The sequence below is a fragment of the Zeus faber genome (genome assembly GCF_960531495.2).
Source record: "Zeus faber genome assembly, chromosome: 14".
Lineage (NCBI taxonomy): Eukaryota > Metazoa > Chordata > Actinopteri > Zeiformes > Zeidae > Zeus > Zeus faber.
Genome location: NC_137200.1, coordinates 28451398 through 28470221, shown reverse-complemented (window position 1 = coordinate 28470221; position 18824 = coordinate 28451398). Strand labels below are relative to the sequence as shown.

Genomic DNA, 18824 nt, shown 5'->3' with positions numbered 1-18824 from the left:
CTCCTAAAAGATTTGTGCTGGTCTCCGCAGCCAACAGAGCACTTATGATGATTAGCTCTTAGCTTCGATGTTACTAGTCGCGCTCCAGGCGTGGGTGGAGTAACAGGACTCAGATGGAGGGCGGATGTGGGGGCGTTGGAGGTGTTTGGCAGTTTGTTACCTGCTGTCTGTGTGCGCGCGTGACAGGTGATGTGTGTCCGTCTCGTCTCCCCATCAAGCCGCCGTCACTCACACGTCTCCTCTTATCTCACTGTGGAGGTTCAGCCGTCGGCGGCTTTACACAGCGGTTAGCGATTAGCCGTTAGCACGGTGGGGGATGGAAGGGAAACTAGGATCAGTTTTATCTTCTGTTGTCTTTCAGAGGCTGCGCGTCTTGTCGCTCGTCTGAATGATTCATCAAAACTACACAGGAATAGAACCCCCAGCCCTGGTGGTGTTAGTGCCTTCCTCTAGGGAACAGAGCTCAAAACCCTGGCGGCATTAGTGCCTTGCTTTAGGGAATAGAACCCCAAACCCGGCATGGTTTCCGCTCAGGTTCAGCGGTTTCCTCTGTTTTTGGAGGATTTGAAGGGGGATCATTTTCCATTTTCTGTGAAAGGTGTGGATCCTCCTGAGAGGAAGTCCCATGGTGCGCTCCGCCAGCTTATGTTTCATATTATACATATTTTATCCCTCGATGCAGAGTGTTATGGGAATGTGTAGTATATAATATCACACTGGCAGGGGGCAATGCCATTTACTTTTTATAAATACTAGGACGAGAGTCACTACTGCAGATACTCGAGGGAAACTCAGAGGGCATCAGCCTAGCTGCTGTGAAATTAGGGAAATCCACCTTCCAGGGTCTCATGCTAACTGTGTTAGCTTAATGCAAGGTCGCAGATGGGATCAGCTAGCCTAGCTCCTGGGTAATACATCTTCCAGCATCTCAAACGCTGATACCGTACATCTTGCATCTTTATAACGAGTTCAAATAAAGACAGAAAAGTGAGATCATAGTTTTGAATGCACCTACATTCAGAACTATGATGAAACGCAAATTTCCAGCCTCCATGAAGGTAATTCTTTAGAGTATATTCAATTGGAATATATGTGACCCACTGCTCATTTTAGGTACTTTTGTGGCCGTTTGACATTTTTTCACGACATTTGAAAGTGGAGAATCAGAGCTTCAAAAAAATGTGTCACTAGTGCTAACCAAGCAAATATTTTTAAAGCTATTGCTTGTTTATGACAAGGGTGCGGCAAACTGTGATTCTGATATAATCACCTTGAAAGTTTTCCCAACACTTGGCTTCATTCAGCCAGCTCCCAGAATGCAAATGAGTTGGAGGACCAACAGAGCCACATGGCTGCTTGTCACATGGCCACTTGACACCCTGCTGAATGGGAACATGACACCCTGCTGACACCCTGCTTTCTGTGTTTTGAGGGAATGTTGAACAGCGTCATCACCACACAACATCTTTTGTTTTTAAAATGGAGTTTATTTAACAGTAAGAATATACATGTTTTGTTACATACAAATTATTTAGGAGTTTAACAGTGCAGACAACACAACAAAATCAATAATATGAGTCTCTGTATATCAGCCTTGGTGTGTCATTTAATATATCAATGTGCGTATTCCAAATATCTTCAAACTTTTTGGAGTTATTATGTGGGCTAACCCCAACGCTACCCCAGCTGAGAGCCTGTTTGGGGCCTCTTTTCATTGTATTTTGGCGCCTGGCTGCATCTGCAGGTAAACTTGAGGATCTTGTCCATTGCTACTTGTTCATAATCTGCATCACCAACCTCACCAACTTCTTCCGTTGTAACAACGGGCGTGTCGTTGGCCTCCTCAGGTGGTTCTTGTAAATATTCCCTTTAATCGTCACAGTCAGGTTGAAATCCGCTGTTTGAAATGGTCTCCAAGTCCGGGATAACGTATCAGATTCAACGTCGCTGTCAGAGCACTGACTATCATCACGGAAAATGAAGTCCAGTACGCGCTGCTTACACTGACTTGGATCTATCACACTGGTCAGATTAAGGTCCACGATACGATTTAGATCTTCCTCCACACACTTCTCATGATCCATAACAACACAGAGATTAAAGTTTTCACAGATAACTGAAACTGAACAATCCTCGTCTTGTTTACGGAAGTGACGTCAGTGTGACTTCTTTGGTGGTATATGTTAGTATACGCCCCCTACACAGTGACGTCTGTGTGTGTGTGTGTGTAAAAGTAGTACGATGTAAAGGTTGAACTCTATCAAAATGGTTTCACATTGTGACTTCACATCACATGGAATATGGAGGAATGATCCTCACCTGGATGGTGCTTTGAAGGAAATTTTAGGTTTGATAGTTTTAAGTTTAATATTATTAAACCATGGATCATATTTAAATGTAACTGATTATTGACAAAATATGCTTGAGGAAGTCTTTTCCAATTGAAATGTCATCATTTTCGACCAGATTTTGATGTTTCGACTAGGACCTCTCTGGGGACTTGAAAGTATATAACATACGACTTCACCATTGCTGTTGTATGTTTCCGATGATAAAAGTAACTTAAAGTGAATATTTTACGTATGCTTTTTTGTCCTGGTGCGGGAATATGACGGCCGATTTTTTTATAAAACCAAGGTGGTATATAATATTATTATTATGTTTTGACAAAGAGTCTAGTAAGTAAGTGCGTTACTGAGCTTTCAGGGCCAAAATTGATTGACGGCAGCGGTACTTATCTCCAATCCCCGGCTGACAGAATAATAACAGTTTTTTATCCAAATGGTTTGTTTGATTTGAGAGATGAGTGAAAGAAAAGGCCAAAGGTAAATACTTGCTGTTATGTTTCCAATCAAAATGTCATTTTGCGATTCCCATCAAAGCTGACAAGTTGCCATTCACATAGAGAAGGAATTTGACCCCATAGATTAGTTCATTGCTGTTTAAATAATACAAAATAAAATATTAAATAATAATTAAGAATGATATGAATGAATAATATAATGTACATTATTATTATTATTATTATTATTATTATTATTATTATTATTATTATTATTATTATTATTATTATTATTAATAATATAAAAAATATATATATATAATGAATAATAATTGTAATAAAATATAATTTAAAATATATATTTTTATCTTATTTTTATCCTCCTTTTTATTTTTTAATGCTATAGTCTGTGCTTGAGTCCACCAAACCTCACCAGAAGAAATTCTTTGTACATGTAAAGGTACCTGTAAATAAAACCTGTTCTGATATTATTTTCAATTTATTAATATTAATTAATACTAAGAATTTAATTAAAATTAATAATTAATAGTTAATTAATAGTAAAAATAATTCATAGTTAAGAAATCTTCAAAAAGCAGATAAGTTGGTATTTACATGTTTTAGGTGGTAAAATCTTGACTGATTCGATGAAACCTATTATTTATTAGGGTTCTTGACTTCAAATCTACCCCTTAGCGGCTCACCCTGAAAATGATTTTCAGAGACATCCATTTTCAGTGGAAACAACGACTCATTTTTCCCTTTCCACATTGTCCAGTTCCTCCTCCAGGAATAAATATCTACTGTATATCTATCTATCTCTCGCTCTCTTTATATATATATATATATATATAAGGTCCAGTGCATGTTCTGTCCATGCCCTGTTCTTCACTTCTTTTCCTCCATCACTCACTCATCCTCCATGGTGTTTGAAGACGTACGACCTCCCCGTGGCGGTGGAGACCTCCGGGGTCTAAACGTCCACTCGCTGAGTTATGGACGACGGACGATGGAAGACAAACTCCGGGCGCCGGGTTTCCCAGCGGCGCCGCAGAGTGCTTTCAAACATGTTTATCTGGGGTCAGAGGTCAACGCTTGCTCTCCACCCAGCGTTCATTTTGACATGAAGAGAATCTGAGGACCACCGGAGTGAGTTTGTACTCAACAACAAGGAGCTTTGACAGGCGTTCAGGGAGGGTTTTGGCTGTCAGATATATATATATATATATATATATATATATATATATATATATATATATATATATATATATATATATACACCGTACTGACCCGAAGACAAACTAAAAAACAAAGTGGGGTCGTCTTATATTGGGAGTCGAGACTTTTAAATGTCAATATACATTATAAAGAATAATTAAACATATTACTTGTGTTTTGGAGCGTTTCAATTTGTTCCCACACACGTACAGTACCTCCAACTGTGCCGCCCTCGTCCTGTCCACCACCCGCTCTCCATTGCCGTCATCGCTCCCTGGGAACCCAAAGTGTTTCCCACGCGTCTGATTTAAAAGAAGCAGTCGGGACTTCCAGCTCCCGATGTCTGGAAATTCATGTTGCGATGTCTCAAATGATGAGTTATGACTAGAGTGGCTCCAGCACGTGTTGGGAGGGCGGCGCGGCTGCCACTGCTCTCCCCCAAGCGACTAAGTCAAGTTGCTTTATTGATGAACGGGGGCCAATCACCACCTCCATGTCTGCCCAGGAGCCAATCAGTTCTGTTAATTACGCCCGGTGCATTCTGGGTAATTGCACCATTTAGAAAGCGTTGCCCCCAGTTGGTGGTTGGAAGGCGTCAGCGTGTTTGTGGCCTGAATGGAGTTGACTGGAAACCAGGATGTACGGAGAGCGGAGCTGTGGTGTTACTGATGATAGTGCTGCCTTCCACACTTTTAGACGGTGTTTTTTTTGCGTTTCTTCAGGTGGAGCACCCAGCGCCTGTGAAACGTTTGCTCCTTCATTTCTTGTTATTTACTGTCTGTAGCACGAGCTGCTGAGCTCTGCAGTGTTGAGAAACGTGGCACTCGGCTGCGTCCTCTCCCTCTGCTACAGTCCAGTCCAACGGGGCAAACAATCAGCACTTCCAAACGTGAAATAGTATTTTAGAAAAACCTTCTAGCCTCTGACTTCCTGTTTCTAGTCTCTCACTTTATGTTTGTAGTCTCTTACTTCCTGTTTCTAGTCTTTTACTTCCTGTTTCTATTCTCTTCCCTTCTCTTTCTAGTCACTTATTTCTTGTTCCTGCTCTTTCACTTCCTACTTCTAGTCTCTCACTTCCAGGTTCTAGACTCTCACGCCCTGTTCATGGTCTCTTATGTCCTGTTTATAGTCTCACTTCCTGTTTCCTCTTTCTTTCTTCTTGTTTCTAATCTCTTACTTCCTGTTTCTACTTTTTTCTTCCTGTTTCTAATCTCTTACTTCCTGTTTCTACTTTCTTTCTTCCTCTTTCTACTTTCTTACTTCCTGTTTTTAATCTCTTACTTCCTGTTTCTACTTTCTTACTTCCTGTTTCTAATCTCTTACTTCCTGTTTCTAATCTCTTACTTCCTGTTTCTACTTTCTTTCTTCCCATTTTTAATGGCTCACATCTGTTTCATGGTGGAGTGCCACTTTCCACACTTCCTCATGGAAATGTTCCCCAGGTACCCTGCTACCGAGCTGCTCCTCCTCACTGTATCAGTACAAACGGTTGTCACCTGACGATCTCAAGCAACTTCCTTCCTGGTGGAAACTCTGGTGTCTCTCTTCCTCATGATGTTTGTGACACTCGTCGTGGCTTCTGTTGCAGGGGCAGAAGGAGCCGTCTTCAGCAGCTCAGTGGAGACGCCACATGTCAGAGCAGAACCTTTCAAAGAGCTACGGTGAGGCAACACACACACACACACACACACACACACACACACACACACACACACACACACAGACGCACGCACACACACAGACGCACGCACACACACACGCACACACACACACACACACAGACGCACGCACACACACACACACACACACACACACACACACACACACACACACACACACACAGACGCACGCACACACACACACACACACACACACACACACACAGACGCACGCACACACACACACACACACAGACGCACGCACACACAGACGCACGCACACACACACACACACACACACACACACACACACACACACACACACACACACACACACACAGACGCACGCGCACACACACGCACACACACACACACACACACACACACACACACACACAGACGCACGCACACACACACACGCAAACACACACACACACATACACACCTCCAGGACTACTCCCCTGACGGTTGTCAATCAGTTGTGTTTCTCTGTGTATAAGTGTGTGTTCCTTTCTGTATGCGTGTGTGTGTGTGTGTGTGTGTGTGTGTGTGTGTGTGTGTGTGTGTGTGTGTGTGTGTGTGTGTGTGTGTGTGTGTGTGTGTGTGTGCCATCTCCTCGGTGTAAACTGTCTTGTCTGTCCTGCTGTCAGATCTCATCCCAGTCTGTCAGAACAGAGGGAGGGTGGTGAGATGGAAAGAGACAGATGGAGGGAGGGAGAGAAGAGGGAGAGTAATGTAGGGGTGGAGTAATGGAGATGTAGAGGTGGAGGTAGAATAAGGTCAAGTGGAGCAAAGTAGATAGAGACAGAATAGAGGTAGAGTTAGATTAACGTAGAGGTGGAGTAATGTGGAGGTGGAGTAATGTGGAGGTGGAGGTAGAGGTAGAATAGAGGTGGAGCAATGTGGAGGTGGAGTGAGAGGAGAGTAGAGAAAAAGAGTCGACATTAAAACCCTTGTACTCTTATGTCATATATTATAATACTTATTATGTACAGCCCCCTGCTCTGATGTCGCTCTACAACCTTCACATCACGATCATCCCTCCACCTCTCCATCCCTCCACCTCCCCATCCCTCCATCCCTCCACCTCTCCATCCCTCCACCTCTCCATCCCTCCATCCCTCCACCTCTCCATCCCTCCACCTCTCCATCCCTCCATCCCTCCACCTCTCCATCCCTCCACCTCTCCATCCCTCCACCTCTCCATCCCCCATCCCTCCTTCCCTCCTTCCCTCCTTCCCTCTATCCCTCCACCCCTCCATCCCTCCATCTCTTCATCCCTCCATCCCTCCACCCCTCCACCCCTCAACCTCTACATCCCTCCACCCCTCCACCCCTCCATCCCTCCACCTCTCCATCCCTCCACCTCTCCATCCCTCCACCTCTCCAATTCTCCATCCCTCTATCCCTCTATTCCTCCTTCCCTCCATCCCTCCACCCCTCCACCCCTCCTTTCCTCCACCCCTCCATCCCTCCTTCCTCTTTCTCACCCTGGTTGCATTTTCACTCTTCTTCTTTTATTTTACAACGTGTCAGCTGACGTGCGTCTCGCTGTGTGTGCTGCTGTTGAGGCGTCCAACATAATCTGCTTTGATTTCCCCCCCGGTGCATCTGGGTGCAAGCACTAGCCAGAATGATAATACTACACACACACACACACACACACACACACACACACTGCTGTGCATGAAGGCCACATCCAGACCAGCAATGGTGACTCATAAATTCTATCTATCTATATATCTGTCTGTCTGTCTGTCTGTCTGTCATCTATCTATCTCTCTATCTATCTATCTATCTGTCTGTCTGTCTGTCTGTCTGTCTGTCTGTCTGTCATCTATCTATCTTGGTGACTGTGAAAATGCGAAGAGGTAGCAAGAGACATTGAGATGTAGAGAGGGAGACAGAGAGGTAGAGAGACAGACAGAGGCATGGAGACAGAGGGGTAGAGAGACAGACAGAGGCATGGAGACAGAGAGGTAGAGAGACAGACAGAGGCATGGAGACAGAAGGATAGAGGGACAGACGGAGGCATGGAGACAGAGGGGTAGAGAGACAGACAGAGGCATGGAGACAGAGGGGTAGAGAGACAGACAGAGGCATGGAGACAGAAGGATAGAGGGACAGACGGAGGCATGGAGACAGAGGGGTAGAGGGACAGACAGAGGCATGGAGACAGAGGGGTAGAGAGACAGACAGAGGCATGGAGACAGAGGCTGGGGCCACATTTAGTGATTTTTTCAGTGGTGAACGACAGTGAAGGGATCTCACAGCGAACATTTAACAAGTGTCATTTGCACATTTTCTGGGCGCATTCACAAAGTGATTGGTCGGCTTTTGTCGCCGCTAAACCGGCACAAATAACAGAAAAACCACAAGCGGTGAAATACACCGATAACTGCACTGCCACGCACAGCGTCTCGGTGCACCGCTGCTTTTCACACAGATTTGAACGACGTATTATTCATACATTTGGTGCAAAATTGGCCCCTTTCTATGCAAATGAGCCTCGTTGCAAATAGCGTCCGATACACAAACCCCGGTGCTAATAGCCACGCCCAGTTAGAGTGACGGTATTACTGTCTGCAGAGAGCTGGTGGTAACTGCAAAGGACCAAATGAAAAGACCAAAAAAGGGAGCGGAGCACCTTCGTCTGCAGAGAGCTGGTGCATCTGAAGCGTACCTATAAGGGGTGTCACTCTAAGACTTTCCAGTGATCTGAAAATAATATTTTGACATTATTATTATTATTATTATTATTATTATTATTATTATTATAAATATTATAAATATTATTATTGTTATTGTTATTGTTATTGTTATTATTATTGTTGTTATTATTATTATTTTTATTATTATTTTTATTATTTTTATTTGTATTATTGTTATTATTATTATTATTATTGTTGTTGTTATTATTATTATTATTATTATTATTATTATTATTATTATTGCTGTCACATCATCTGGAAGTAGCGGAAAGAGCAGCAGTCCGTGGTGGTTTTCAAAACACTCCAAAAGCAACTTGTTGAAACTTTGAATAATTCTTTGTACGAATAAGACGTTACGGACGTGGATAAAAATGTTTGTATAATTCAGATTAAACTCAAAAGACATTGAAAAAACAACAAAAAGTTATCGGGAATAGTGTTAAAGTGGTCGGAAATGGCATTGAGCCACAGATGGCATCGAACCTCATAGCACCATGGACAGATCCGCGGGGAGCAGACTTTCTCGTGCAGCGACACAAACTTTGTGGGAGAGAAAAATACAGAAAATGAACCGTCGTCATTTCTACAACATAAATAACGGCGGCCGCCGTCCATCCTCTGTTCACCTGCCCCACACTGTTTTCTTCTCAAGACGGAGAACAGACAAGCAGAGTTTGGGGGTCCTCCGGCACCCGCCGGCCGTGTCTCCCCGCGAGACGTCCTGGTAAAAATCAAATATGTTCCTTTGAACGGAGCCGGTCGTTTTGAACCGTACACTGAGTCCTCCACTCACACGCGTCAACCACAGAGAGGACTCTGCAGCTCCACTTCCCCCGGACGACCCCCCGCCTCGAGGCGCTGCCAAATTGGCCTTGAAAATCGTGTAACGTGGCCCGAGCTTTAGGCGGAGGGAGAGAGAGATGGAGAGAGAGGAATAGAGATGGACAGAATGTGAAAATGAAGGAGACGGATGAAAGCAGCCATCTGTCGCACCTCCATTCATCTGTTGGCGAAATATATTGAAACTAGACTTTGAGACAGAAATCTTGTTCGCAGCAATTTGCATTTAATGAGCGCAGTGGACGGATGAATGGATGGGTGGAGGGATAGATGGATGGATGATGGATGGAGAGATGGGCGGTTGGAGGGATGGATGAAGGATGGATGGATGAAGCCACAGGAACCTGGTTATGATAGCAATACGCTGGGGCTTAAAGGGAAACTCCACCCTTGTCCCCCCTTCTGTTACCCTCCACCTTACCCCATACACAGGACAATGTTCTAGGAGACAGCACAGGAGCTAGGAGACAGCACAGGAGCTAGGAGACAGACTCACTGGGGTTTAAAGGGACATTCCGCTGTGGGTCCCTCCCCTGTTTGGAGTTAGGGGACTCAATCTAGGAGGTAGGAGACAGTCTAGGAACGAGGAGACAGTCTTTGAGAGAGTCCAGGAGCTAGGAGACACTCTACAGGGCAGTCTACAGGACAGTCCAGGAGCCAGGAGACAATCTAGGAGCTAGGGGCTTATTTTTACGCCTAATGTACAAGCAGCTTCGCAGCGACCACAACTCAAATATCTCTTTTGTCCTCCTGTCCCTTTGTCCTTCTATCCTTCTATCCCTCGTTCCCTGTTACGTCCTCCTGTCCCTCTGTCCCTCTTTCCCTAGTTCTTCTGTCCTTCCATCCTCCTGCCCTCCTGACCCTCTGTCGCTCTGTCTTCCAGGCTGGAGTCCCCCACCCGCTCTCTGCTGATGGAGGCTCCAAAAGGCGTCCAGATCCTGGCGGAGGCTGGAGACATCCACGCCACCTGCAGGAACGAACTGCGCCTGGAGTCCAAGGACGGAGAGGTAGCGGACGCCATGTTTACCCCCAGACATACCACAACAGAAGTATCAAACTTTAACTAAAAAGTAACTAATCAGCAACTAAATTGCAAACAAATATCTAACTGGTTACTCGATAAAAATGAAATATTTACTAGTAACTAACTAAAATATACATATAATATATATATATATATATATATATATATATATATATATATATATATATATATATATATATATATATATATATATATATAGCTGCAGGCAGCCATAGGCATAGGCAGTCCTGGGTAGCCGGCCCACTGTGCGTAGGGTTGGGACACAATTCAAGTGGCAGTCTGGGGGCCCTTTATGCACCAATCTGCGCTTTTTATGCATCAATTTCAAAGTCCTTTCTGCTGCTCTCAACATCAATTAAAAGGAAAAAAAAGGTGTATTTGGAAGATGCAAGAACCCATTGATAAACTGGCAAATGACCTGTTCGACCACAGGGACCTCTATGGTGGATGACTGAACAATACATATCAATTCCGACAGTGTGATGTTATTGGGTTTTCATTTTGTATAACTTACTCTAGTGCGTGTCATTTGTCCTCAGAAGCGTTAAACAAATTTTATTGAGATTGTCTGTGGGTTTGTCGATTCCGCGACATCCATGAGGTTCTGACGTCAGTTACATCTGCACATGCCGCCATCTTGGTGAGGTCCCGATCGTTTACCAATCACTAGACTGCAGCGCTAATGCTAAAGCACGCGCACGTTGCAGCGTTGATAAAAAAATACAGTTTTTTACAAAATTATTCCACAATAATTAACTGATCTGGATCAAACTTGGACGACGGCATCGTCGGGACCACAGCAAATACACGTTATTCAACTTGTCTGTGAGTGCAGCGGATCCATGACATGATCCGCACATCACTGACGTTGTTTTTCATTCAGGGCTGCACCACTAAATATGAACTAACTACATACTAAGTAGTATCTAACTCGTATCTAAATACAAACAAAATATTAAAAACCAGAGAGTACTATTTAGTACTATATTCATTCTTTCCTCTGTCCTCCCTCCATCTGTACCTTCCTCTGTCTTCCTCGCTTCTCTCTTCTTCCTTCCTTCCTTCCTTCCTTCCTCCCTCCCTCCCTCCCTCCTTCCCTCCTTCCTTCCTCCCTCCCCCCCTCCTTTCTTCCATCCTTCATCCCTCCTCCAACCCCCTCCCTCCCGTCCTCTCCTCCCTCCTCCTCCCTCCATCTTCCTGCTTCGCCTGCTAACGAAGCATTTTCCTTCAAATTGATCTGAGTTTCCTGAGCTGATAAAAGGATTTACCTTCTTAGCGCCCAACGCTCGGCGGAGAAGAGAGGGATTAGAAGGCAAAAGTATTTCAAACTCCCCTCCACCCCCATCCCTCCACCCCCATCCCGAAGCAGACTTCAACACTAAGTGGAGACGTGGAACAATATGAGATGGATGAAGTGCAGAGTGTGGGAACTTGAGACGTCCAAGGTGACCTTGGATTTGGCCCAAACTCAAAACTATAGAAATTACAAGGAGAGAATGAGGACGTTTGAAAACTCCGACCTGGACAGAGCGGGAGGGGCAAGGAGACAGAATAGGATCTAGAAGACAGACTAGGAGCTAGGAGACAGACAAGGATCTAGGAGACAGACTAGGAGCTAGGAGACAGACAAGGATCTAGGAGACAGACTAGGGTTTAGAAGACAGACTAGGGGCTAGGAGACAAACCAGAAGTGAGGGGACAGACTATGAGCTAGGAGACACACAAGGCGCTGGGAGACGGTCTAGCACCTAGGAGACAGACCATGAGCTAGGAGACAGGCTAGGAGCTAGCAGACAGACTAGGACCTAGGAGACAGAGTAGAAGTGAAGAGACAGATTCAGGGCTAGGAGACAGTTTATGTGCTAGGAGACGGACTGTATCTGTCTTCATTTCTCTGAAACTCTCTCTGTCCCTCCCTCCAGATCTCCCTGGACGCCCGAAGGATCCGTCTCCTGGGTCTGTTGGACGGACGGGCGTCTTCCTCCTCCTCTTCATCCTCTTCCTCCGGAAGCAGACAGACAGTGTACGAGGTCTGCGTCTGTCCCAACGGTCGCCTCTTCCTGTCCCAGGCCGGGACGGGGTCTACCTGCCAGATCAACCACAGCGTCTGCCTCTAGAAAAACTATGTGTATATATATATAAAGTATACATATATATACAGTATACATGTATATACATATATATGTATATACATGTATATACATATATATATATATATACAGTAAATATGTCTATGTATATACATATATATTTATATATATATATGTATATATGTATATATATATATATATATATATATATATATATATATACATATTTAAAAAAAAAATATATATATATATATATAACATACAAAACACTAAAGAAACAGCCATTACACACTGAGATACAAATAAACACAGACATGCACAAAAGGTGCACATAGAACAACATGGCCACACATACAAACACACAACTTTACACGCCATGGAGACACACACACACACACACACACACACACACACACACACACACACACAGCAGGACACCAGGGGCTGATGAGCTGCTCCTGGTACAAGTGAAGAATCCCCGTCCCCGCAGAATCCCTCCGTCCCTGGACGTCCTGATCCTGGACCAGGACAAAGCTGCTGCCTCAGCTCCAGTACAGCACCAACTTCCACGACCACCAAGTGGGAGGAACAGGACTTTGGCTCCGAGCCGGGACCCTCGGCGACCCTCTGGCCAATCACAGGGGACGTAGCTGACCGCTGCATTCTGGGAATTTGTACCAAGGTGGTCCGGAAATCGTGGAAAATGTACTGGAAATATTCAAATCCCTTCCTGATGGAAAGTGAAGTTTCCTCCAGATGAAGCAGCGTTCAGAGATGGGGGCAGTAGCGGTGGGATCTTTGGGGTGTTTGGAATGTTTGGGATTTTTGGAATGTTTGGAGTGTTTGGGGTGTTTGGGGTGTTTGGGGTGTTTGGTGTGTTTGGGGTGTTTGGGGTGTTTGGTGTGTTTGGTGTGTTTGGGGTGTTTGGTGTGTTTGGTGTGTTTGGGGTGTTTGGGGTGTTTGGTGTGTTTGGTGTGTTTGGGGTGTTTGGTGTGTTTGGTGTGTTTGGGGTGTTTGGTGTGTTTGGTGTGTTTGGGGTGTTTGGGGTGTTTGGGGTGTTTGGTGTGTTTGGGGTGTTTGGGGTGTTTGGTGTGTTTGGTGTGTTTGGGGTGTTTGTAATGATTGGGGTGTTTGGGGTGTTTAGAATGTTTGAACTGGACGCTGTTGATGGCCGGGACATTCAGACATTGGGACGTTTTAGACATTTCTAACGTTTGAAACGTCCGGGACGTTTTGGACTTGGACGTTCGGGGCATTTAGGACGCTTGGGACATTCACGATGTCCAGGACGTTCAGGGCGTTTTGGACGCTTGGGATGCAGCTCCAGGGATTTTTCTAAGAGAGACGTTCGCGAGCGACGATTTTCCGTTCCCCTCGGCCCCCCAGACGGCGTCAACCATGCCGGGCGGCCATGTTGAGCGGCCATGTTGGTGAGCCATGTCCCATAACCCCCTCCGCCTCCACGGCTTGGTTTCATCCTGCTACTGCTTCTTTTTCAAAATTCTTCTGCTTCTTGTCACTTTTCCGCTTTCTTCATATTCTTCTGAAATAAACGACCGTTTATTTGCTCGTGCTAACGCGTTGCTAATGAGCAGTATGATGAGCCTTAACGACAAAATTATTGTTTTAATTTCCTTTTTTTTTCTCAATTCTATTTGTTTTTCCTTTTCATTATAATTTCATAAATGATTTGAAAAAGAAAAAACCTTGACAATTTCATCGTTTTTAAGGCAACAATCTCCGCTCACGATAAACCGCTAGCTCCTGAATCAGATGAATCCAAATGCATCATGGGATTCCTTTCGATGTCCTCTGTGTCGTCAGCGCTTATGATGTCACTCAATGTCAAAGCAGTTTGCTTTCATCACACATGTTGTTTTTTTGTTGCGCCTTCATTTTATGGAAACTTTGTGCTCAAGTCGAAAGTCCTGAAGTGGAATGCAGCGTTCAAGTCCAACTCTGAATCCGTAAAAAAAAAACTTTTTACCGTTCTCACCTTCACTTTTGTTTTTGTTTTTTTTTGTGTTTTTTTCGGCCTTTCCAACAGTTTTTGGTTGTAAATTTCGTCGCCATATTGTGTCGTTGGAAATAAATCCGTCTCCACATTGTGAGTTGATACACATTGATTCGAAAAAGTCCAAATTTAATTAAAAACCCCAAAACTCCAATGAAACGCTTCCAATGCAACTTTGCTCTTCTATTTTTATATAAAATTGGCAAAATATTCCCTCAAATACTCGTTACGATAAGATGGTTTCTGCAGTTTTCACAAATCAAGTCTTTTTAGCGGATAATTACTGTAAATATTGTTACAAAAAAAATATTATTATTAGTAGTAGTATTAATTCTTACACTTCAGTGTTTCAAAACAAATAAAAGAAAAGAACGATTTTAAAAAAGCAAGAGCAATTTTTATAACCGAGCACTTTGCGTTTTACACAAAAATAAAGAAATATAAGATATATAACACGTGGTTAACCAAAATGGCGTCACGCACCGATGAAGACGAGGCAAAAAGCTCCGCGTGCGCTCCGAAATGTCTTCCCCCTTCCCCCCTCCCTCCGCTCCACCGCTCCGTCTCTGAGTTTCCACTCGGCCTGAAACCCTCTTAGAGCTGGAGCAGCGTGAAGGATGAAAAGGCTCCGGAAAAAAAAAAAAAGATAAAAAGAGGAATAAAGACGCCTCGAAGGGCCGCTTCCAGGCCGGGGAAGAAATGTCTTCCCATTGATTTCCATCGACGCCTTCCCTTTGATGAGGAGGAGGAGGAGGAGACGGGAGAGCCAGAATCCACCTGCTGCCGCTTCATCTTCATCCTCCTCATCCTCCTCCTCCTCCACCCGTTCCCTTTCAGACGCCGGCGGAGTGGATCATTTCCACGGCAAAAAGGGACAGAAAACCATCCGGCACTTCACCAGCCGTCGCAGGCGTCCCTAGCGGCCGCCACACCGGACCCCCCGGCGGCGGGTCCGAGGGCGGGGGCTCCCCGGCGCCCGCCCGGCGGCCGAGGTGGTGCGCGATGGCGTTTTTTTAAAAAAACCCGAAACCAGCACCTTTCTTTCAGAAGCGCAGCACTGAGGGGAGAGAGGCGTACGTTCCTCCTCCGTCCGTCCTGCCTCCTCCCTCCTTCCCTTCCGGTGGACAGCGGCGTTCTGCCTCAACGACAGGTTGAGGGCGGCGCTGTCTCCGGAGCGGCGACGGGGCGGCCGGACCGTCGGCGCCGAGCTCGGCCGCGGACGGGGGGGTTTGATCCGGGGCTCTGAGGACGCCCGGAGGCCCGGGGAGCAGCGGAGGGACGGGTATGAAAACCCTTTCAGAGTTTTTTAAATCTTCTAACGGGGCTTGAAAAACCGTCCGGATGAAGGAGGTCTGGCGCCGGCGGAACGTGAGTGGTCTGGAAATAGAAGCCGTCCAAAAATATCTCCACTCAACGCGGAAGAAAGGATGAAAGATTTGGCGTCTGGTGAAGATGGCCGCCGCCGCCGCCGCTGTTATTTTTGTTTTCAACTTTCCTTCTCGTGTCGCCCGCTTGAACCCGGGCGCGAGGCCTCAAGGTCGGGAGGAGGAGGAGGCATAGGTGGAGGCAGAGGAAGAGGAGGAGGTGGAGGAGGAGGTGGAGGAGGTGGAGGAGGTGGAGGCAACTTTGCAATGTTTCTACGAGTCAGTTCTCCAGCGGAATAAGAACGACTCCTCCCCCTCAGCTTAGCGGAGCGTCCAGGTTGTGCAGAGGAGGTCTGGACGTCAGCGTGGGTTTGGGTGTGGGTTTGGGTGTGGGTTTGGGTTTGCAGAGTGATGTCGAAACGTGTGAAGCATCCTCCATGTTGTTCCGTCTCCCAGGGAGGGGAAAGAAAAACCTCCCATGAACCTAAATCTGCTCTTGACCCCTTCCCTCCCTCCTCACCCTCCCCCTCCCTCACCCTCCCCCTCCCTCCCCTTCCCTTTCCTTCCCAAGTGTTATATTTCTCGGTGCGGCTGCTGGAGGTTCCCACGTTGCCGTGCTCTCGTCTCCTGGTTCGATGCCGCTGCACTTCCCTCATTTGCGTCCGTGTCCTGGCAGGTTTCTCTCGCCGCTGTGTGAGCAGGCCTTTGGTAGAAATTGGGCCGCGTGCCATTTTCCCGCGGTTGGAAGGCGGAAGGGTGAGTTTGTGGAGCTTGACGGGGTGCAGCCCCCCGTGAGACGACAGTGACGGTTCGATGCCGCAGTGTTTTCCCTGCTCGTGGCCGTTTCTTCGTTCCTCACCGGCGTTCGCAGACGTTTGCGTTTGGATTCAAGTCGTCTGGCGCCGGATCCAGTGGCTGGATGCTGCCGTACTTCTACTGCAATGCTCGGACGGAAATCTGCGAGTTGGGGATCATTCAAAGAAAATAACTGACGTGTAATTACATTTTTTTCTCCCTCCACTTCAGACGTCTGACGTTGACGCTTTGAGTCGGAAAAAAAAAAAAAGGGAGAAAATAAATTCTCTTTCACGTCAGAATTTTTAATCTGGATCCGGGCGTCGGATGTTGTTGTTGAGGAGACTCTGATGCTGAAACCATATTTTAAGCCTTTTTTCAGAGTGATATCTAATCGTACTCAGTATCATTATGGCATCGTATCCGTTATAAATGTAATAATTGTAATGATTACGATTGGAATAACTGACGGCTGATTGACGCTGACAGCGTCTCTATGGGGGCTTCGGTTTGCCGCCGCTGCGCTTTTATTTTGCTCAGGAAGTGACATCACACACACCAAAAAAGACAGATATGTTCGACAAATTGAACTGATTCATTGATTTGGTTTGATTTGATTTGATTTGGTTTGATTTGATTTGATTTGATTTGATTTTGATTTGGTTTGATTTGGTTTGATTTGGTTTGATGGCTGAACGTGGAGTCTGACTTGAGTGTTTTGTTTCCATCTGCTCCTTCACTTTGATGAAACTGGTTTTGTTTGTTACGCCGCCGCTTGTTGTTCCGTGCGGCAGGAAAACAATCTGTCACCATTTAATCCTTGTTTATCATTTTATTTTCTGCTTGTTCTGCAAAGCGTTTGAACACGAAACGATGAAGATTTGTACTTTTTGTGAGTGAGAGCTGTTTCCTGGTGCTTGAGTTTATTTTGCGCATTGTTTGAATTTCATATTATTTACGATTTATTCTGGTTGCGACTGAACCTGCTCGGAGTCACGTTTAAGAACATATTTAAGCTTTTCAATTGAATGATCTTCCCTCGGAAATTATAATAATGATTCTGATTGAAAATAATGATAATTTTTCATGCATGTTTAGCCTTGGTTAGCCATTTAAATTTTTTTTTATTGCAACAATCGTATGATTAAAATATGTGAAACACTTTCTTTTAAGATGTTTACACATATATCAAAGTGAAAATTCAACATTATTTCGATTTTATTTTTAGTTTTTATTTTGTTCCTGTCTTTTATTTCACCCATAAAACATGCATTTTTCAGAGTCAAAATCAGTGAAATGAAAAGGAAAAAGGAAACAACGAGACAATTTAAACAATTAATAAAAAGAATAAATTTATATAAATATTAAATAAAAATAGTTCTGTGAAAAGTAAATAACAATAAACATTTCAGGATACTCAGGACCATATCCTGATATGGTCCTGAGTATTTCAAAGGTGCTTATGAATTAGTTGTATTTTTTTATTTTATTAATATTATTATCATATTTATTATTAGTAGTAGTTCTCCAAGCAGGTTCAAACACGCAGATCAATTTTGTCTGGATGTAGAAATTAATATTTCTTTGTCGATTTTGTCCGAAAAAATCAAGAAACTGTCTGGATCGATATCGTCCCTGATTCTCTCACTGAAACGTTAATATTTAAAACTTTTATTTTTTCCTAATTCTCTCTGTGGTGTCGTCCATCGTGCTGCAAATGATGTAAATAACCACGTTTCATACCAGGGATTGTTTTGTATGGTTCTCACAGGAAAACGCCGCGGATCCTGCCTTTTTGTCCCTGAACAGCCACCGTAGGAAAAAACGCACTTTGCTTGTTTTCTTGTGACTTCATTTCGGGTTTTCAGTTGTTCACGGTTTTTAACTCTTGGTTTGATTCACGTGTCAAACAGGATCCTCACACATTCTATGCAAAACCAAGGAAATATGAAGCATTGGAATAAAAATCCAATATGTCCGTCAACTATTTGGATTTATTCTACTTTCTGTAAACACTTTGTATTTATGAATTGAGTTGCAATCGAAACTGTATCAATAAAATTATTTTGAAAAAGAATTGCCGCCTACAGGAGCAATACATTAATAACATGAATTATTACATCATTAACCTGTTTTAATATTATAATAATAATTATATATATATAATTCGTTATAATATAATATATTATAATTATAATTATTATTATATTATTTTGTAGGATGCCTCGGATGAGGAAAAAGGACCAAAACTTGCCTGTGTATATGTTTGTTTCTTGCCTCTGCGCTGGCGTTTTGATATATTTGATT

At 44.4% G+C, this 18824-nt stretch overlaps 1 protein-coding gene across 1 annotated transcript in view; it reads left to right on the top strand.

The window, feature by feature from the left end:
• The window catches only part of sgcd (sarcoglycan, delta (dystrophin-associated glycoprotein)), a 74690-nt gene extending 62318 nt beyond the window's left edge, over window positions 1–12372 (top strand). The window contains exons 6-8 of the mRNA XM_080013378.1: window positions 5589–5661; window positions 10093–10216; window positions 12177–12372. Of these exons, the coding sequence (XP_079869504.1) occupies window positions 5589–5661; window positions 10093–10216; window positions 12177–12371 (392 nt within the window). The 3' untranslated portion in view covers window position 12372. The remainder of the gene's footprint in view (window positions 1–5588; window positions 5662–10092; window positions 10217–12176) is intronic.
• Window positions 12373–18824: the final 6452 nt, after the last annotated feature.